General features: G+C 37.5%; 1 protein-coding gene across 1 annotated transcript in view; it reads left to right on the top strand.

The window, feature by feature from the left end:
- The window catches only part of LOC149173612 (subtilisin-like protease Glyma18g48580), a 46,502-nt gene that overhangs the window by 10,569 nt on the left and 12,689 nt on the right, over positions 1-23,244 (top strand). The window contains exons 10-12 of the mRNA XM_089426754.1: positions 4,755-4,906; positions 5,020-5,123; positions 5,274-5,476. Coding sequence (XP_089282880.1) covers positions 4,755-4,906; positions 5,020-5,123; positions 5,274-5,476 — 459 coding nt within the window. The remainder of the gene's footprint in view (positions 1-4,754; positions 4,907-5,019; positions 5,124-5,273; positions 5,477-23,244) is intronic.

Here is a 23,244-nt window from a genome sequence, read left to right as displayed (position 1 = left end):
TTTAAATCACTGCAGGCTCGTATGCAGATAGGAGTGGCGGTCAACATATTTGAGTTTTCACTCCACGCAATCATTGATTTGATGCGGGCTGACTGCATCTTCGGAGATCGACGGCGGAGAACGAAGAGCCCCATCGGACGACTGAAAACAATATCGGAAGACATCATGTGACTGAACAATACCTCCCGAGAAACTTACGTTGCGTTACGTCAGTGGTAAACCACGTGTCAGCTCCATATTTTCTCGGAGCTCCTTGCCGAATTATTCCTTCATCAAAAAGTTGGTCCGAGAAGTTCCAGGCGTGTATGCTGAACGGATTCTGCCGATGTTGTCGCTGCGTTGAAATTACGATTTCAACACTCCCCTTTAATTTCAACAGTTGGTCATTCAAACATACCTAAACACTTCCTCACATCGAGGGATTCACCAGCACTGCTTCTGATGCAGTTCCACAAACAACAAAGTTGTCTTCCTCTTAATAGAGGGATTAACCTGAAACTGTGCTTAAGAGCACCTTCCTCATGACAGAGGGATTCACCTGTGACTATGCTGAAAAGCATCATCCTCTTGATAGAGGGATTTACCACACTATGCTGAAAAGCATATTCCTCTTGACTGAGGGATTCACCATGACACTGTGTTGAAAAGCACCTTCCTCATTAACAGAGGGATTACAAACAGACACTGCTTTGCATGCAGTTTCAAAAACAAACAATCATTGCACTGATGTGTGTGCAAACTCATTACATTGTTCTTTTATGCTGCTGTATGTTCTCTGTTGCACTGTTGTGCCATCTTCTTTACTGTGTCTACCTCACACTGCTGTGTCTATACCTACACCTGCTGTTGTGTTGCTGCACTTCACTTACATTTCTTTGCAAACTCTGCATTGCTGTGCATTCTTCAAAGACATAATACTCTGTCTTTTCTGGAACAATTACACTGTCCCAACTTACAAATTTACACTGTTGTGTGTAAACATTTCTTACACTCACTGCTGTTGCATATATTGCATTTCAACTTAATGAACAACAAATTCATTACATTTACCTTTACTGCTGTAAGGAAAATTTCTTTTGCATGTGCTGTTGTTCAAAACTTCTTGCTGCTGCATTTTTTTTATTTGCATTGCTGTGTGCTTCTCCTTCTTGCCATCATGCTGCTGTTCATAACTTCTTGTTGCTGCATTGCCTCTGCAATTTGCACTGTCGCTGCCTTTTGTTTCATCATACTGTTGTGTGCCCATACTCTTGGCACTTCATTCTCCACAAAAAAATAACACATGCTGCTGCCTTTTCTCATGCGCCCTTGCTTCACACAATCTTAGTCTTCATTTTTTTTTTTTACACAATGCACTACTGTGCAATTCCTTTGGCTTTCTGCTGCCACACACATTCTTATACATCCAGTGTGCATTAAAAATCTGCTGTCCTTGTTTTTCTTTATGCATCTCTTTGCATGCTGCATTGCATAAAAAAAATTTCATTTTTTTTACTGCTGTGTGAGAAATTTCATTGCATTCTCAGCCACTGGGCATTTACGCTCTGCTGCGTTTTGCCTTCTTCTCATTTTCTTCTTACTGTTTTGCATTTTCATTCCCGATACAAAACATTTTCATCTGCTGTGCATTACACTCATTCTGCTGTGAGTATATTCTCTCACATTACATAGAAGGAAACTACCTTCCATTGCCATGCATTTCAATGCATGTGCTCCATAACAAAAAAAAATTCAAACTGTTGTTTTATATTTTGTCTTCCCACTGCTGTGAGGGTTTCCATGCTTTGCATTTTTCTTTTGTCTCGCTGCTGCTCTTTACATTTCAGCGCTGCCATCTTTTCTTCTTTATGCATTTCTGTGCATATTGCATAAACACAAAGCAAAAACATTGCTGATTTCATCACTGCTGCATATTACCTTTTAGAGGGATTAACAAAGATTTCATTTGCAACTGCTGCGCTGCAATACATCCTCCATCAACAAATGACTGTTAATACAGTTCAACAAACAACAAAAAAATTCAAGCTCCCCTTTAGTGTATGCTTGTCTTCTTTTGGCAGACTCTTCTCAAAATAAACTTAGATCAACTGCGTTGCTTAAGGGGCTTTCACACTGTATTTCTTTTCTTCTCCATACTTGTGTAACTTTCTTCTTTTGCATGGGTCTAGATTGTGTAAGAGCCCATGTCAAGTTACAATCGCGTGCCATATGCCCAATGTTATGACACTTGAAGCATTCAACGTTGTTTATGAATAACATTTCATGATTTCTTCTAAAATTGTTTCTTGGAGATTTCCGGAGATCACAACATTTATCTTTATGAAATGCTCTACAGTCTTTTGCCATATGACCAAAGTTTGAACAAGAGTAACAATAACCATAAAATGAACTTTGGTACCTGTGAGATGGAGGTTTCCTTGATGTGCTTCTGAGCCCTTGCTGCCTTGAGATCCTCTGATGATAACCATTGACTCTTGCCTCTTTGACATCAGCTACATTTCTTCTTGGAGCTGGTTTTCTGCTTGGAGCAGGATTTCTTCTATTGTAGCCTTCATTTTTCTCCTTGCCTTTGCTGGAACTAGGAGCATCACCATCTCTTTCTGGCTTCTTCACATCTCCTTTGCTTAAAGCATCCTCATCCTTGTTTGAGGATTCACCTACATACCCAAGTCCTGATTTATCAAATGGAGATCTGTGATAGCTGAGCATGTCATCCAAAGCTTGAGAGCTCTTCATGATATTGTTCATCCCTTCAACCTTCTTCCTGGGGAGGACAATTTCTTCTTCTAACCTTTCACACTCATTATTCTTCTTTGCTAGTTGTCCCTCAGTTTCTTCCTTGCTACGAGTAGCTTCAGCTGCTACTATTTTGAAGGAGATAATATCTGTCTTCATTTTGGAGATTTCTGCTTGACTACTCTCCATCTTCTTTTCAGCTTCTTGTGCCTGCTTCCTGGCCTCTTGTAGTTCAGACTTAAGGGAGGAGACCTCTACCTTGTACTGTCCAATCTCTTCCACAAACTTATTCACTCTCTTGTGTCTTTGTTCAAGTTGACTTAACAAGTCATCTTCCTGCTTCTTTGCTTTGTTTAGCTGATTTTTCATGGATATGACTTCTTCATGATGTTTCCTCTTGCATTGGTCAAGCTCCTTCTTGAGCTTGGCTAGCTCTTCATCCCTTTATTTCACTTGAAGCTTGATGAGGTCAAGTTTTTCATTCTCAGCTTCTATGATGGGTTCTTCTTGACTCATTGTCATGGTCAGTGCTCCCTTTGCATGAAGGTCATGCAGTCTGTCCCTAATATCCTTTGCTGATGTATATTTTCCTAGATTCTTCTTTACAGAATCAGGGAGTCCATCCAAGATTAGTTTTACTGCTTGTGCATCATACTCCATGGATTCTTCATCCATCTTGCTGTCATCAATCACTGACTCCCAGACTTCAATCCCCTCAGACATTAGGAAAGCCCTCATCATTATTTCCCATACATCAAAGTTTCCAACAAACTTTGGAACCTCAAATACAATGCTTTCAAATAGATTGCCTTCTAGTTTAGTAGAGGAGGGAGACACATTTTTAACAGGCTTGGAGGCTTTATTCTTTGACCTTGCCATTCTTTTCTAGGCTTTAAATACTTGACTATGTTTTCTTTTAAATCACTGACTATTCCTTTCACAGTAACAGAAAGGAAAGCTTTGAAAAATACCTTAATCCTTTTGGCTGAGACTTCACACTGCTGGAGAGGTTTGACTGCTGCAACAACACCTTCCTTCAGCTTCTTTGAGTCTTCAAAGAGCCTGGACTAGCTCTGATACCACTGTTGGATATTTTTCAATGGGAGAAAATACCAAAAACCAAACATTCAAACACACGGAGGAATGTTCTGTTTCCTTTGTTCCAGGATCTTTGCACAGGGAACCTCTTAAAAACAAAATGACTCAACAGTCTATTACACAGCCATAAAAATATTTCTATTGATTACAATATAAAGCCTGATACAAACTTCATCCTCTTTGCTGAGAGGGATTCACCACAAAAATTTCAACCAATAAAAAACTACTCTGTCTCCTCAGAATTTACTGAGCTGGGTTTACTGCTGTAAAACCCATTTTTACATTACTGTTGTAAAACAAATTTTTACACAGACTTACAAAAAAAACGCTCCACCATTTTCTTTATGCACTGCTGTGCAAAACCACACATGGTTTTTGCTACTCCTCTGTTTTACTATGTCTCACAAAAACATTACAACCTGTTCCATGTAATTTCTTCGCACTGCTGTGCATTTTTTTCTTTACAAAATCAACAGAGGTCTACGCATAAAAACATTCACATTCACTTATGCACGTCTGTGCATCACAATAGTTTTCTTGCAAGTCAACATGGTTTTTTTCGCTGCAGCAAAAACTATTTTTACGCACTCTCATATGCGTTCTTCTTTTCACCATGCACACTGTGCATTTTACAATTTACCATATATGTAACCTACGCTGCCCCCTCTATTCCTTTTACAATAGTCCACATATAACAACCCCAGAGCACACTTTATTTTTGCCTTGTTATATATGTATTTAACGCTAAAACACAATGCAAAAAAAAACTACGACTCCCAAAGAACAAACATTAAATTTACATGCCGTAAAAGAAACTTAAGAGTTCTATCCACCACTATGACAATTTATTAAATGCGTTAATAAAACCTGCGGTCAACCCAACTTGTTTTTACTCCACGCAAGCATTTAAATCGTTGCAGGCTCGTATGCAGGTAGGAGTGGCGGTCAACAGATTTGAGTTTTCACTCCACGCAAACATTGATTTGATGCGGGCTGACTGCATCTTCGGAGATCGACGGCGGAGAACGAAGAGCCCCATCGGACGGCTGACAACAATATCGGAAGACATCATGTGACTGAACAATACCTCCCGAGAAACTTACGTTGCGTTACGTCAGTGGTAAACCACGTGTCAGCTCCATATTTTCTCGGAGCTCCTTGCCGGATTATTCCTTCATCGGAAAGCTGGTCCGAGAAGTTCCAGGCGTGTATGCTGAACGGATTCTGGCGATGTTGCCGCTGCGTTGAAATTACGATTTCAACAATCAAGTCTGCCCTTATGACTACAGGTATACGTGTCTAACCATAAAAGGACTTAGTCATTTTAAGCAGGGGAGATTTAGGAAGGCAAACCCCATTTTGTTAAAATACAGAATGCCAAACAAACATATATATGCTCAGTTACTCTCCCTTTGACTGTGCACATTATTTTCTTTCAGCTAAAATAACAGACAACACCAAGGGCAGAATTAAGGATTCGTCCCTGCAAACAGTCGGTCCTTTCAACTATGGCACGGGTCATGTTAATCCAAATGGGGCTGCAGATCCTGGCCTAGTCTATGATCTATCAACCAGAGACTACAATAGCTTCCTCTGCAGCTTGAACTATAATTCAACCCAGATTAAGGCCATAACAGGGAAGGTATTCTCTTGTCCAGCAGGTGAACCTAAGATATATGACCTCAACTATCCTTCTATCAGTGTCTCAGACCTGAAAGGGTTTGTGACTGTGAAAAGAACTGTGACAAATGTAAGAATTTGGACCTGCAATTTACAGAGCAAAGGTGCAGTCCCCTGATGGAATTTCCGTTTCGGTTCAGCCTCAAGTGCTTCAATTTTCAAGAAGTGGAGAAAAAAAATCATTTAATGTGGTACTCAGAGCTGTCAAGAGTTCTGCAGGAGAGTATGTATTTGGGTCAATAACATGGGTAAATAGACACCATTTGGTGGCAAGTCCAATTACTGTCAATGCAACATCGGTAAAGACTTCTTAGGAAATCCTTTGAGTCATCAATGAACGAGATGTAGACATTGTTCCTTACCGGAGGCATTATGGTTAGGAAAAATAAGAGAATCCTTCAATGCTGTTACTTTCAAGGATGAAGAAATTCATAAATGTAGATGTTGGACATATCTACAGCTGGTTGGATTCACTTGGGAGTAATATAAAATAATTTATATATAAATTTTTCAATTTTTAAATATGGATTTTTATATGATAGGATGGGATGGTGTTTGATATTACGTATCCAATTGAGGTTAAATTTTATTAAAAATATTAGTTTAAAAGTAAGAGATTGGTTTTCCATAAGTAGTTAAGATATGAAGAGGTTAAAAATATGATTTTAATAAATTATCCCAACATTATTTCAAATAATCGTATTTTATTTATTTACATAATTTTATATATTAAAATAATATTTATATTAAAATAATAAATAAATATTAAGTAGAAATAGAATGAATAATTTAAATATTAATGAAGCTAATATTGTTGTAATTATATAATAATGGTTAATAATGGTAAATTAATGTTAATTACAATATTTTTCTTAATATTTAAACAATCATCTTAATCTTTATTAATCATGGTCATGGTCCTCTTTGACCAACAATGGTTGACCTTCTTAAATCATTGTCACCCTCTTTCACCATGATCAACCTCCTCAATCTACTTCAACCTTTTTCATAATATTAATGTAGCATTAACAATAGCATTAATGTAACATCAACCATGGTCAACATTAATATCACAATGTATCAATGGTCAACATTAATATAACATTGTTTGTTAGATGTAACATTACTACATTGTTACATTAACGTTTGGTTAACCCTTTTGAACCTCAGTCAACCTTGTCAACCATGATCAAATTCATCAACTCTCTTCAAGTATGGTCATGGTCTTGAAATTAATCATCGTCTTCATTGACCAACAATGGTCGACCCTCTTAAATCATTGACACCCTCTTTCCCCATGATCAATTTCCTCAATCTACTTCAACCTTTTTTGTAATATTAATATAGCATTAACAACAACATTAATATAACATCAACCTTGGTCAACATCAATATAACAATATATCAATGGTCAACGTTAATATAACATTGTTTGTTAGATGTAACATTACTACATTGTTACATTAACGTTTGGTTAACCCTTTTGAACCTCAGTCAACCTTGTCAACCATGATCAAATTCATCAACTCTCTTCGAGTATGGTCAACCATGGTCAACAAATCCACTCAACCAATGTCCTCCATCAACTCGCACAACCACATCAGTAAATGTGGTTGATATAAGTCGATATACAATTTTTTCCACCTTTTATACATCAATAAGCATATGAAAATGACACAAACTTCTATATCAACCACATTTACTAAAGTGATTGTCCTAATATTTACAAAGAATGATGATATCAACAAAATCTATGTTATATACACTAAATACATCAATAAGCATATGAAAATGACACACACCTGCCTATATCAACCACATTTACTAATGTGAGTGTTCTAATATTTACAAAGAATAATAATATCAACAAAATCTATGTTATATACACTAAAATAATACTTATATACCTAAATATTAATTATAATTAATATTAATAACTTAAATCTTAATCAATAAAATTGAAACTAAGTTAGTTACACATATATGTAATTATTTTTAAATATTTAAAAGTGTTTTAGTTTTTTAATTAATCTTTATATAAAATGTGTTTAAGTATTTAAAATTTTTTAATTAAAGTTATGAAAATTTAAATTTCATACAGATTAAAAATATTTATTATAAATAATATTTAAAAATTTTGAAAATTAATAAATTTTTTAAAAATATAACTTTTATATTTTAAAATATATTTATATAATTAAAAAATAATATACTTTCAAGAGTTAGTCCAATTGGTTGAGTTTTAATTGCTAGAACATTTTTGTTATTTAAAAGTTATTCTCTCTTTACATTTTCTGATCCTTAGTTGAACTAATAAGAAATAATCCTTTCAAGTGAATCTGCATAATACAATGTGAGCATAATTTTCACCCATCTCCAAAATATATAAACTACATTTAAAAAACAATTATAAAATAATATTAAATAAACAAAATACAAGATAAAACTTAAAACTATTTTCAAAAGTAACAAATTAAATTGGTAAATATCTATTCAATCTCGAAAAATTTATTTAAGCTCATAGATGTAAAACATTATAAAAATTTGAATTAAGTAAAATTAATTTAGGATAATATTATATATATATATATATATATATATATATATATATATAAATAAAAATTTTATTAAATTTGTTAAAATATAATTTTATACATTAAGCATTCCAATGATAATCCAAATGAGGGGATAGCAAATATCTAGACTGCGCTAAACAAAAGAATTTAGTAGGCCGAAATCGGAGGCACAGTAGATCATTGGATTCAAGAAAATCAAAATGCTACGAGGGGAAAAACCATGGGAATTGGATCAAAGACTAAAGTGCACAATTTAGAAAACGAACATGACCTTAACATATGGGCAACACCGTGAATGGTTTGTAGCCTCATTAACACCACATCTACGGAACGCGTTGTCGCGACAAAGGCTAACCACTTAGGCTAAAGCTTTGGAGGTCGCGATGAGATTGCAAAAGACTCTGATACAAGATCCTAACATGGGAGTCCAGCAGATTCACGTGCAATTTAAGAACTTGTGCCTTAAGATGCAGAGTTTGAAACAAGACAGGACAGCTCGCCCAGAAGCACGTGAGGAGGTATGATGCATAAAGTGCAAAGGCCGGGGACATGACAAGGACCATTGTCCAGTCTTCACGAACTACGTGGCCGAAGAAGGACCAATGCCTTTGAGATTGGAGGCACAAGTAGGACCAAGCACAGCACCTACATTGCGGTGTGCATTTTATCAGATAGGAGGGAAGCACACTAGAGATAACTGCCATCTATTATAGAAGTATACGTAGAATTCCCAACAGTTGTTCTGTAATTTCTACAGGTCAGTAGGCCATGATCAACAGACCTGTAGAAGTTATGAACACATGATGGATCAGACTCCTACCTACATATTTCAGGCTAAAACATGGCCCCTGGATCAAAATGCAGGAACGGTGCGCGCTGGATTTCAGGGCCGTAGATGAGGCCGAGGAGTAATGGGACCAAGAAGAGGTCACGGCCAGCTGATATGTTACAATTGTGGAGGACCAAGGCCTTATGCCCGCAATTGTACAAATCCAACAAGACCATCATGCTTATATTGTATGCAGTTTGATCATGAGATGGAGGATTGTCCCGCACTGATAGCAAAGTTGCGTGATAAAGGAGCACTCCAACGTCCCTCGACTCAGAACCTACAAATGATGAGGTCTGAGCCGCACGAGGAAGACCCAAATGTAAATATCATGCTTCGAGCGGTATTACGACAAGGGATGACAAGGGCAAGCAGCCCAAATAAAGTACCAGGGTTCGCAAGGCTCTGACGAAGGAACCTGAATTTGATATGGAACACGCTAAAGAGACATTCATGGAAGCTAAGAAGAGATTCACGGATGCCTCTGCTTTAGGAAGTAAAGACAGGCTGGAACCATAAATGGACCCATCAATGCTCACTACATTCCTAGAGACATGCATGAAGCTGTTGCACGACAACAAGGCTATGAAGGGGCTACAAGAACTCATAACTAGATGTGTTGGGACCGCGCCAAGAGAACCATGCGTAGTCCAGAAGCTCGGGAAGCACATGACGCGAACAAGAAGGGAGATGATATTGATTGTGCAGATCGTGGAATATGAAATGGATCAAGTGATTTTGGATCTAGGATCGGACGCGAACGTCCTACCAAAGCAGACATGAGAGTGCATGGGCAGGCCTACACTGCAATGATCTCCTTTCCAACTGCAAATGGAAAACCAGCAAAAGATCCTACCTATGGGAATATTGCAGGGAATAACGGTAGATATTGAAGGTGCAAGCGCGCTTGTAGATTTCGAAGTGAGAGAAATTGTTGATGACAACAATCCCTATCTTGTGCTACTAGGAATATAGTGGGCCACTAACATGAATGGAGTTATAAATATAAATAAGTGCAAGATGATTTTTGATAAAAAATCACTGCACGTAGTGGTACCTTTAGACCCTGCGGAAAGATTGCGCTACACATAACCCGTGTGTGACAACGATAATGACGACAATCTAGACTGCATCTACAAGATAACTGCATGGGAGCAAGACTGGGTAAATCCCACTGTGGATGGTCGAATATATTGGGAGTGTGAAAGCTCCTGCACCTCAAATTCAGACGAGGAAATAGAAAAATGGAAAAACCAGTTACACAAGGTAACCACACTCAACTATAACAAGATGACAAGGTTGTTGCACTATGTGGCAACAGAGGTAAGAGTTCTACCTATGTGTGACAAGTTGACTGAGGTGGATGATTTCCTAAACAAATTTGAAAGAGAAGTACCAGAATAGTAGTGTTTCGATACTCTAAAATGGGTACTACGCGCTATGCCCGCAAGATGGTAGGGTACACATCAAAGAAGTTTTGAGGACTGGAGCGAATGTAGAAGGATGATGTGCCTACAATTTGGGAAGCCTCAAATGTGGATAAAAGCCAAGTATACCCGACAAAACGTTTCATACACCCATATTTCCAGATGGATACAGGCATATGGTGCGTAACCTGCACGAAGGCACACCATCTGCATGATAAGAAACACGCTCGGCAAGCAGGACTAGACAAGACAATGGCGTGAACAACCCCTCCATTTGGGACCAGCAAGTATGATAAGACCAAGCATGCAGAATGTTATCCATGTCGAAGCTTTTGAAAAAGTGTGTGAAGTACTGAACAGGGTCCACAATACCAAATAGACTAACTAGGACCTACGCATACCAGCGGTTCTCTGAGCATATAGGACCGTGTGAAAAATCCTAACCGTGCAGGCACCACCAAGGCTGGAGTATGAAGCAACTGAAGTAAGCCCTATAATACTTGGAAAACTTAGCCCCCACATGATCACACCAATGGATGCGATAGTTCGTGAAAACTTGGAAGCAGAAATCCAATAGGGAAACTTTAGGCTCCAAGAACTTGAAAAAGAAAGGGTGCGGTTAAGGAGGAAAAGCACTTTGGTAGAAGAAAAAGTCAAGAAGCTAGAAGACGAGATAAGGGACGAGGTTCTTGATAAGAAGACCATGGTGATAAAACAAGATGTGCACAATCATGGTGAAAAGCTTGAGGACTATCGTCGTGAATTGATTAGCCTAATGCCTTGGCTTGGACCGCATATTACTAAGAGAACTAACCAGGTTGATGCACTACAAAGGATAAGGTGCGTGATGTGGCCAGCAACGATGAAAGGTAGGTATTTCCCAGAAGGAATGTTGGATGATCGGAAGAAACCGCACATAGGTAGTGTGGTGGCCTGACTAGTTGGGGAAGGAATAGTCTTAGTGCTCCAGGCAGTTGAAAGGGAGTGCGGGACTATAAACTATTCTACCTAGGAGTTACGAGATATTGGAGATGCTTGCAAAAGCAAAGAGTCACAAGGTCCACGACCACACATAGGGGGTTGTGCTACCTCGCGGATTGGCTAGAAAGTGACCATTGAAGTCATTATTCACGATGGGATGCTTGACTTGAGGCCAATTGGAGTAGGAGGCAGGCATTTAAGATGTGAGTTATGGGAAATATTTGGAAAAATCTGCTTCTAAGGAAGCATTAATGAACCGAATTTGAGGGGAACGATCGAATTCAAATTCAAAAAGCGCTATAAAATACAAAGGGCTTCCCAACAAACAAAACTTGGTCATTTGTGAATTAAGAAATTGAGCAAAGCCCTGAATGTTGTGAGACGAGCATTGATTGAGCCCCTGAGTTCGCAAGTGCTAGATTTCCAGACGAGTACGATGCCAACTGCTCAGGATGTTATGGACATAAAAAAATGACCACTGAGGAGGTCACGCAGACCCTGACTGTGGGGGATGTTCCAAAAGGCACCGGGATTGTGGCATAAATCAGGAAAAGGCCGCAGCAGTAGCACAAGAAGTAGCCACAAAGGCGGGTGAGGGCCAAATAATGCCTTTGCAAGGGCAGGAAGAAGAGGAAGTAGAAATAGAAGGAGGCACGGACCCACGAACCGCGTCAACACAAGTGAAGTGCCAACACCTAGCTGAGCGGGTAGGGTCGTGGAAGAAGGTCAAGGCCTCAAAATTTTCCATTGACCCGATCACCCTAATCGAGGTGATCTGCGCAACATCAGCAAAGCGGTACGCGATGTCACCACTTAGGCTCTCCAAGATTTCATGCAGGAGAACCAAATTGTGCTAGGAGCCCTCAAAGCATAGTTGCAAGAATTACAGGTATGCTCCACTCAGGTTGGTATAGTCGGATCCTCGGCAGAAGAGCAGATGTTACACACGCAGATAATGAAAACCATAGTTCTTCCATAAGGGGCACTAGTGCCATCAAATGATGCCAATAGGCCTTCGGTTAGCACGCTGAAAGGTCTCAGTGTCAATATAGTTGTGCTCCCACGCAAGACCTTATATGTGTTGTAGGATGGGATAACTGCAGAGTTGTGAGCTAGGCAGAGCCGCGTGCTATAAGTCCTAAGTGAGCAAAAAATAAACATGGAACAACTAATCTTGCAGCGCAATGAATTGGTGTTGCAAAATCAACAGCTGGTATAGGTGATAGAGGACGCTTGCTAAAGCGTCCTGGAGCTAGCCATCCCAACAGATATACCAGTGGAGGCGGGGATCCACAAGTTAGCAGTAGGGGTCCACAAGAGCAGGGAGGAAATGAGAAAGGTTCAGCTGGAGCTAAATCTGCAGATTGTGAGTTGAGGTTAAAGGCGCAACCATCCACTCCCCCGAAAGTCAAAGAATAGTGCATTAGCGTTATCATAACGAGATTGGAGGAAATTGGCAGTGTAGTGGGAGACTGCACGAGCATGTTGGAAGAATCACTTGAGGTCATCACAACTCTGCAGGAGGACCCCAACATCCAACGCTTAGAGATAGAGGCATGAGAGCTCCAACAACAGTATGACAGTGTCCAAGGAACTGCATAGATGGTGGTCCTCACCTAGAGGCTTTCGCGGATGCTGCAGGCCAAAGCACTGAAGGAGCAGGTGGATGGGGCATGACATAAGGAAGTAGTCCTGAAGGCGCACGTTCGTCCTTGGATCGATGAGGTCATCACCATCATGGCAGAAATCGAAGGAAAGATTACACATATGCAGGGGATGCACATATTGATGCAGAGAAGCACTCCTGACATAGAGGTCCCAGAGCAATGTATGCAATAGATCCAGCAAGTAGTAGCTCAGTGCGCTACTAACCTCCACATAGTTCGAGAACAGTTGGAGGGACTCTACGCCAAGATTACCACGCCAAGAAAGTGACTCAACGGTGAGTCATGATGTTTTTGTTGGGGGCATGTTGGGCATGGAATCAGCCCGAAGGCATGTTTTTGGGCTTAAAGCCCAAGTTTTGACCAAATCTTGTTGTAAATATCTGCAAATTGCAGGCATGGAGTGCAAAAGTATGATAGAGTCACACGGTTGTCCGCCCTAGTTTTGTAATGTAATGTCGATTGGATAGACCTACCCATGGTCCATGGACCATGGAATTGTATAAATAGAGCGAGGCTCTAACGAAGAAGGAAGGAGAAGTCTAAGTGTTTGAGTCGTAGTGTGAAGTGTGTCTTTGGGTCATAGAGTAGGAGAAGGCTCTGTAGCTGAGTGCACAGAGGCCTAGTAGTCCACAGCTGAGGGTGCGGACCCTTGCAGCTAAGTGCAGAGGGTGATTCGAGTTTGTAACCGGGGAAAGAATCAATAAAGAGAAGTTTTGCTATAATTTTGTGTATCTGTTCTTAGTTTAGTGCATGATTGAAATAATTTGCAATTATACTATTTATTGACTGTGCGCTTTTGTATGCATGTTTTATGTGGTTAAATATAACTTAAAACACTCAAGTAGGAAAAGATAATTAACTGACAATGGAATACAAGCAAGGTCTTAGGTAATAACGTAGAACACAACGCTCAGCCCCTAGGTAGGGTTGCGCGAAGGCAGTGTATCAAGCTGCGAGGAACGGGAAAGTACACAAAGAAATATATGTGCAGGGACAAACCACAAACCATTTGAACTCATGAGACATCTTTAGGGTGTAGAAACATGGTTCTAGCACCCTCCCATACTACTTCAGGTGAGACCTCAATCCGCGCTTCGCGGACTGTTGTCGAAAGGGCCAGTAGTACCCGGATTTGTTTGGCTAATTAACTCTGAACCTGGGTCAAGCCCCAATAATCCAATAGAGTCTGAGTTCTAGAAGAACATGCTCCTACTTATTGTGATAAACAAATCACTGACATGGACGTTAATTTCATTTTAGTTGAAGTGTTGTTACACATAGATTTAAGTTTGTAGAACCAAAAGTCGAGCGATATCAACATCCTCATATGGATTAAAGGATACAACCTAGGTGTCAACATTTTTGGTAACATAGCATCCATGCATTCAAGTCACGACAAAAGAGATGTGAGAGGAGGAGCCATGGACTAGTGTTGACCGTCAAGGTGAATTTCGGTTGGATTGATGGATGGTTGTGGAATCATTTGAACAAATGTTTTCAAACTTCATATTGTTTTGTCTCATTATTTGTGTAGTCATATAGAGTTCATCTTGCTAATTGTTGATTACGACTACTTGCTTAGTTATGTTTCATGGGAAATGTTTTGATGATAGATATAACTAATTCCTACTCTTATTGCAATTATATTTCTAGGGGGGTTTTAATGATGATAGATATTATTGTTGTTCTTATGATAATTTCATTACTAATATTTTCTTCTTTGTGATGGTGATGGTTTTCATATGTCTTCATTATTGTTGTTATATCGTGTTTTTGCTGACATTTATATACTTATATGCCTAATTGTTTTTTTTTTTCATTAATGTTGTTTCTTTAGTTTGAAGCCTTTTTCTTGGTTATTTGTTGGAACCTATTTTCTATAAAGAATTTCTAGGGAAGTTGATAGACTTGGACACTCGTGTGCCTCTACAACATTTTTTACTTCAAAAATCAACCAACCTCATTGAGATTTCATGGATCTGATATCCACAATTTTGGTACTTTAGCTTTTGGTACAATTTTTGTATCTACAATGTTTACTCCCTACATTTTTCTTAAGGGTAGTGTTAGAGTGGCTATTTTCCAATGTTACCTTTCCTAATGAGCTAGATATAGTGAGTCATAAGCTGACATAGGAATTTGTATTTGCCCAATTGTCATAATTATCTCTAATCAACACTGTGACTCCTTCACTACTATATAATGAAGGTCTTCTGTGTACTTTTATAGTGTGATTGATAGCATGAGTAATTGATATTCTTACAAAAACAATATGTTCTCTACAACTCTACAAGTTTTTGTAGTAACATTATATCATTTAGTTACTCAAAGGTTGTACTAACATAAACATAAGCACTATATTTTGAATGAAAATAACAAAAAAATGTTAGAAAAACTAAAAATTCACATAGCTAGGCTTATTTTCTATAAATAAAAAATAATATATGGAGAAATCTTATTCATTTTCATACGTCTAATTATTTCACACCATATTAAAATTCATTGCATAAGTACCTTTAATCATCCCGCCAAGTTAACATATTGTTATTTTTTTAGTTTTTCATTGCCGCTAACGTCCATCATTAGCTTACACCTACCCTCTTATACGAAATGTAGTTTAAATAAAAAACAATTATGTGATGAATACACAATTTTTTTGTAAATAGAAAAGTAAAACAATGGAAAATCACATACTACATAGAGATTTACTAAAAAATTCAATATGGGAAAACCAACAAACCTTTTAGATTTCCACCTCTAATTTTTTTTATCTTCAATCAATTTCATTATTTACAATACAATGTATATGATATGGAAACCATATATTCCATTAATTTGGATTAGTTTACAATCTTAATTCCTTAACCAAAATTAGGAAACCATGGTCTAAACCACTATGCCCCACAAAACCACCAAAATAGAAAATTGTGCCAAAATATGCAAAAAAATATGTGAAATCCCATTTAAGTTTCTTTTGAGAGGCTTAAACCCCATTGTGACCCATTTTTGGTGCTTTGATAAGAATCATTTTGGGGGGTAGATACCCAAAGAATATAACACATACCTAACAATATCTATCATCTCATTCATGGCGATAGTCATGCAAAGAATATAACATATACCTAACAAATATCTATTATCACTCACATAGCTAACAATATATTTCATGTCCTTGATGGGAATTTTTCTAGTGGTTTTATAAGCTCATAATTGAAAATGATGAATGATGTAACTACCAACAATTTCCTCCCCACCTTCTCTTCCTTTCTACAACCATCCAAGCACCTTGACTTGATAATTTAGTGAGGAAACATAGATTTTTCACCTCAAGAGAAAAGGCTTAATCTTATAGATGAAAATTTTGGTCCATGGGGTCCCATATCCGAATAGCCCTATCTGATAAGAGTATTTGGGCCTTTATGTTTTTAGTAAATAAAAATTTTAAGAGTTCGTAGGGACAAAGGTCGTCCATTGTTAATTTATATAAAAGGGTGACCATATCATTAACGTATTGTTCTATTTCTTTTCATTCAATCATGGTGAATGACAAACCTGCATACACACAAAAATATGTTAATATCTCAATATGGCATTATAAAAATATTGATCGCCTTGCACAATACTCATACATGAGTAAGAATTAAAGAAACTTCCTTTTTTTTCTAACTATAAATATGTTAATTTAAAATTGGTTTCAAATTCAATATAAGTATGTTAATTTGATGTTTTTCCAAAATTTCATAGTAGGCTTGATGTTTTCCATTGTTAATTTATACTAGCATAGTTCAATTTTAAATATGAATCTAACATGAGTTGACAGGGATTCAATTTCTTCATGTGCAATTTTTTTTTGAGCCAACATTATTTAAATGTTTTGTATAGTTATTTAATTTTTTTTATGCATTGTGAGAGAAGGGAGATTTTTATGCAACAAAAGTATTGAGCAAGGAGAAACCTATAGCCTAAGCAAGGAGCAGTGATAACCTGAACAACGAGGAGCAGTGCAAAGTAATCTTGGCATTTTATAGACCTACATATTTCTCGGAACATGTTGGATGGAAAATGCATTCAAACATGACAAGGGGACAAGGGATTTAAGAACATGTGGAGACAAATGATTTAGGACAAGTGAAAATTGTCCCATCTGCAAAAGCTAGGAAGTGGGTTTGGGTCAATGCCAAACAGTATCGGGGCATTTCAAAACGAAGACTAGCTCGTCCAAAATGGGAGCAGACAAGGAAAAAATCGTCTTAAAAGGAAAGTACTCGAACCCTTCACAATAAGCACTCAAACAAGTCCCCTCTACAAGCATGTGGCAACAAGAAGTCTAGGGGAAAAGTCATTGATGGTTATGCCTTATGTAGTCCCACATCCACACCTCTCACATGGTCATTTGATCTTTATGTGAAAGAATTGTTAAATGCAAAACAAAGGTTGGAGGTTGTCGAAGCTAAAGAGAAAGAAAGAGATCATAAAATTCATATGATAACAGCTGAGAACAGGGCATTAGCAGAAAGCAATAAATTTTTGAAAGAACAAGTGGCATTGCTACAGGATGCCCTCCTGATAGGGAAGATAGAATGGAAACACATGAAGGTAGATGTGCAAAACATAAAGAAATATGTAGTGGAAAGTACATAGGCAGTGAATGTGAAATCATCCCAAGATAAAGGGAAAATGATTGCCCAAATAGACAACCATGAACAGAGAGCAAGAGAAAAAGTGAAAGGAGATTCTACCAAAGTTTCCAACACTTGGGCTCAAGTTATTAGCAATTATGCTAATAAGGAAGGAGAAACAAACATTCAAGTTAACAACATGCAAGATGGAGAAGGCAAGGAAAGAAAAAATAGAGAAGCAAACATAATTATTAAAGGGGTGAAAGACTTGGGAAAAATGGATGTACTCTTGACCTTGCAAGAGACTTCTTGAAAGACAAGTTGCTATGGAAAAGACAAATATGCCAAGCATGAAGGGTGGGTAAGTTTAATGGTGAGAGAGCCAGACCCATAAAATTCATCATAACTGGCTTGCATGATAAATATATCATTCTAAGCAAGAAGCATCTCTTGATGGGTTCTCACTTTTTCCTAGAAGAATATTTAACTGTAAGACAACTGGAAGAAATGTTAAAGCTTTGGGTAGCAAGAGATAAAATCAAGAGAGCATAGATTTATAAAGGAAAAGCTATGATAGTGCGATTTGGACCTCCTTCCAAAACAGAGCAGTAAGATGGTAATAAATAAGAGGCAACAAACTTTCAACAAGAAATCAGGAAGCAAGGTCAGTATGGGAAAGCAAGGACAAAGACTCAAATGTGAGTCTTGCACGTCAAAATAAATAGCAATCAATTCATGCCCAAATTTCCTTAAGATTAGTTTGTTGGAACTGCAAAGGTTACCCCGGGAGATGAGGGCCTGGGTTAGGGCATATTGCAGAAGGTAGATACGTAATTTGCCTCATATAAACACATGAGCATGAAGCGTGTAAGTCACCTGTGTTTGAAGGACACTGGAAGAAGGTAGTGTGGAACAAGTCAGTAGGAAATGGAAAAGGACACGGGGGTAGAATGGTTTTAGTGAGAGATAAAGAAGGTCATCTCATTCAATTAGAAAAAGAAGGCTCAAATAAGCAATTCATTTGGTTTAAAATTTTAGAAAATGGAAACTACATCCGAATTGCAGCATGTTAGTTTGTGCTGCAAGTTTCAAAAATCTGCAAAGGTAGAGAGATTGACCACAAAGATCCATTTGTAGCCTTAAAAGTGGATATTGCAACATATTCTTAGCTACGTGAAGTCCTTATAGTGGGTGATTTCAATGCTAGGACTACAAGTGAACAAGCTAGCATTCTTTGCTGTAAAGAAGATTGCGACCCTATTTGGCTTACAAAGGAGAGTAATCATCAGAGGGAAATAATTTCATAGGACAATGGATGCAATATCTTTGGTGAAAAATTGCTTACTCTATGTAGGGCCTTTGATTTAGTCATTTGTAATGGCTTGTCTAGATGGGCAAAGTCTAGTAATTTCACTTGCAATACTTACAATGGAGCAAGTGTAGTAGATTATGTAATTTTCTCGCATGGTTTGTGTGAGAAAATGAACAAGGTTTTGATTGGAGATTAGCTGTGGGACATAAAATCAGTTCACAATCCAATTTATTTAAGTTTCTGTTGGACTGGAAAGAAACAATTAGACTAAAAAATTCAGCATGTCCAACAAAATCTTTCACAAGGCAGAATTCTTTTGACTCCAGAAAATTGTAATACCTTCAAAATGGTGCTATAGAGGCTCTTCGAAAAAAGAGAAAATCACAATTCACAACCTTCATAGTCATGAATTAACACAATCTAATAGGTGAGAGTGTTTTGTATTTTTTGGGGTTTCAGTTTATATTGGATTTTTACAATAACAATCTAAAAACATGAACATGAACAAAATTTCAACTTTGGTGACTTCAGACACGATTACACATCATAATGAGCTATAGAATGAGCCTCTCGGCCTAATAAACCTATAGGCTCAATAAAAAAGTGACAACCATATCATTAGCTCTGTGTTCTCTTTTTTTCATTCAAACATGGCGAATGAAAAACCTATAGTAACACAAAATACAAAAATATCTTAATATCTCCACATGACATTATAAAAATATTAATCTATCTTGGACAATACTCTTTTACATGGGTAAGAATTAAAGAAACTTCTCTTTTTTCTTCCAACTGAAAATATGTTAATTTAAAATTATTTTCAAATCCAATATAAATATCTTTATTTAAATTTTTTTTTTATTAAAGTCACCTCTAAGATTGTTGCATGAATTTAAAAGTTTTTAGCAATCATTTGCACAAAAATCCATATTAATACTCCAATGTTCCGAATTTCCATAACAAACTACGATAAATCTGACAGCAAAGGGATCTTGCGGACTAATTATTTAACCTTATCACGAAACAATTATTAGGGATGAGTTGGAATTAGAGATGAATTGCAGTTCTCAACAAGTTTCCCAATCATAGGAATTAAAGAAGCCAAAATATCCGCCGTGCTTCACATGTTGCTGTCACTGGAGAGGACATGCCAATCTGGTTATAGCTTTGGTATTCAACTAGGTCTGTCAAACCATTTCAATGTTTATATATATATAAGCCCTTTCCATATAATGTTTTTTGTATGAAGCAGCTGCAAAGTCCTGGTACGCGCAGAGTCATAACGTTTTGAAATAATTCTGCGCAGCACCCACCATGGCCGGGAGAACGATTTCAGTTGTACTCGTTGTTTTGTCACTGTCATTCGTATATTCGGCCTTGGGCGCTACACAGGCAAGAACAACAGCTCGCCTTATGAATGTTGCTTTGTATTTGTTTGGGGAATATTGTTATTCAGTACCTGCAGTCTGAAGATTTATAGTTATTAGAATTTCAGAGGAATTGCATTAAGATTTAAGTTCAGTAAGTACTGATTTATGCTTATTTTGGATTTCCACTGGATTTTTTGGAATTGTAAGTGTCAGCAAAATTTGAGTAGCTCAAAAGTTGTTTTAGATTTAGTTATTCATTTACAAACCTATTTTAAACCACTGAAATTTATCATGTAACCAGAAATTATATCACTCATTTTAACCCAAAAAAAACAAAAAAAATTCCGGATACATTACACCTTTTATTGCGTGCAATATCTTTTATATGTCAACATTGTGAGACAGGTTTTCATCATCAGATGATATGATCTATTACATATAATAATGAGATGAAATTATTTATATGAGTTTTATTAGTTTTTTTGGGAAATTATCTACTCTATTTGTTTCGGGCCAGAGTGAGGGTTAATATAAACAATAATTATAGGCTGGACAAATTTGTCATCGTCATGTAATTCACAAGGCATAAACCAAGAGCAGTACTAAGGTTAAAACAAATCATGTTCTTAGGTACTTACTCATTACAATAATATTTTTCATCATTAGGCAACTCTCAAGGAAATAAATTTTAGTGAGCAATATACCAACTATTCTGTCTAACCACCATTTTAACAATCCAAATTGTACCAGGCAAAAATTACATAAGAAAAATTCTAGTAGATGCGTTTGGAACCATCCACTGTGGTTCATCTTGTCTTGAAGATAGAGATTTTTGTAAATCTGGGTTATAGCTATCAAACTTCCAGATTTTGGTGCCTCAAAGGTTTTTGATGGTGCTGAATCCATTTCAACTTGATAAAATTTTGTAGAGATTTTTGTAAATCAGGCTATAGCTGTTAAACTTTCAGATTTTGGGTGCCTCAGAGGTTGTTGATGGTGCTGAATCCATTTCCACCATCAAAAACATGATTCAAACACTACTACTGTAATATCTTTTCAATTTTTTTTGCTATTCTGTATTGAGTTAATGGCAGAGAAAGAAAGAACACAAGAACAAAATGAGAGAGAGGACCAAGAAAAATAAACTGAATATGAATCTGTTTCATTCGATGATTAATATCCTCTACATGACATTCGATATATTCATGTATTTACCGTTACATAACCAAAAACTATTCGTTACAAAGAAAACTGTACATAACTAAAAACTAAACTACGGTTGAAGTTCGTTGTCAAACTAACAAACTCCACCTTGACAACAACTTTCACATTCATCATCTTTCCTGCAAGCCAAGAGAAGCTAAACACCACCGCAACTTCTCTACTGTAACTGGCTTTGTGAATATGTCTGCACAATTTTCTCGTGTGTGGACCTTTTTAAGAGCTACTTTTCCACCATCGATCACATGTCTCAGAAAATGATATCTCACATCAATGTGCTTGGTTCTCCTGTGATAGGCAGGGTTTGTGGCCAAGTGAATAGCACTTTGACTGTCACAAAGTACACTCACTTTCTCCTACGTCCTTCCGATTTCATCGAGCAAACCCTTTAACTAGATTGCTTCTTTACTGGCATCTGAAGCAGCTATATATTCAGCTTCGGTAGTGGACAATGCAACCGTGTCTTGAAGCTTTGACATCCAACTAATTGCTCCACCTGCAAGAGTAAAGACGTAACCTGTAGTAGATCTTCTTTTGTCCAAATCACCTGCATAGTCAGCATCTACATATCCGCAGACTGATCCTTCACTACCATCAAAGACGATGCAATGATCTCTTGTGCCTCTTAGATATCGAAGCACCCATTTCACTGCTTGCCAATGTTCTTTACCTTGATTTGCCATGAACCTGCTGACAACTCCAACTGCATGTGAAATGTCAGGTCTTGTAGATACCATCGCATACATTAAGTTGCCTACCGCATTTGCATATGGTACATGAGACATATACTGCTTTTCTTCATCATCTCTAGGACTCAAAACCGAAGAAAGCTTAAAATGGGAAGCTAAAGGAACATTAACAGGTTTTACATTATTCATAGAGAACTTTTCAAGTACCTTCTCCACATACTTCTGCTGTGATAACCAAAGCTTACCATTTTTCCTGTCTCTGTGTATCTCCATGCCCAAGATATGTTTTGCTGCTCCAAGATCCTTCATATCAAACGCCCTAGAGAGTTGAGCCTTTAACCTGTTGATCTCTTCCATGCTTTTGCTTGCAATAAGCATATCGTCAACCTACAAAGCTAAGATAATGAATATGCCATTGAAACTTTTGAAGTACACACAATGATCATACTCACTTCTTATAAAGTTCTGGCTCACCATGAAGGAATCAAACTTCTTGTACCATTGTCTGGGAGACTGCCTCAGACCATACAATGATTTCATGAGCTTGCAAACTAGTCTTCTGCTGCGACCTCGTACAAAACCTTCTGGTTGTTCCATATATATCTCTTCGTTCAAATCACCATGTAGAAAAGCTGTTTTAACATCTAACTGTTCTAACTCAAGATTAAGCAACGCAGTTAGTGCCAACACAGTACGTATAGAAACAAGTTTTACAACTGGAGAAAAAATCTCATGAAAGTCTATACCTTCAACCTGAGAATACCCTTTTGCTACCAGTCTCGCCTTATATCTCTCAATACTACCATCAAATTTCTGTTTCAGCTTGAAGACCCATTTACATCCAACAACACTTCTCCCTTTAGGAAGCTCTACAAGATCCCAAGTATTGTTCTTGGCTAAGGAGTCCATTTCTTCTTCCATAGCCTTTTTCCATTTCTCGCTATCTGTATCATCTATCGCTTCCCGATAACAAGACAGTTCCCCATCTTCAGTAACCAAAGCAAAATATGAAGCAGCAGAATCTTCATACCTTTTGGGA

This window comes from Pinus tabuliformis, chromosome 4_2 (genome assembly GCF_031772625.1).
Source record: "Pinus tabuliformis cultivar Carrire ecotype Pingquan chromosome 4_2, CPIR1, whole genome shotgun sequence".
In the NCBI taxonomy this organism is placed as follows: domain Eukaryota; kingdom Viridiplantae; phylum Streptophyta; class Pinopsida; order Pinales; family Pinaceae; genus Pinus; species Pinus tabuliformis.
Note: the sequence above shows the minus strand (reverse complement) of the source record. Positions and strands in the feature narration are given on the sequence as shown.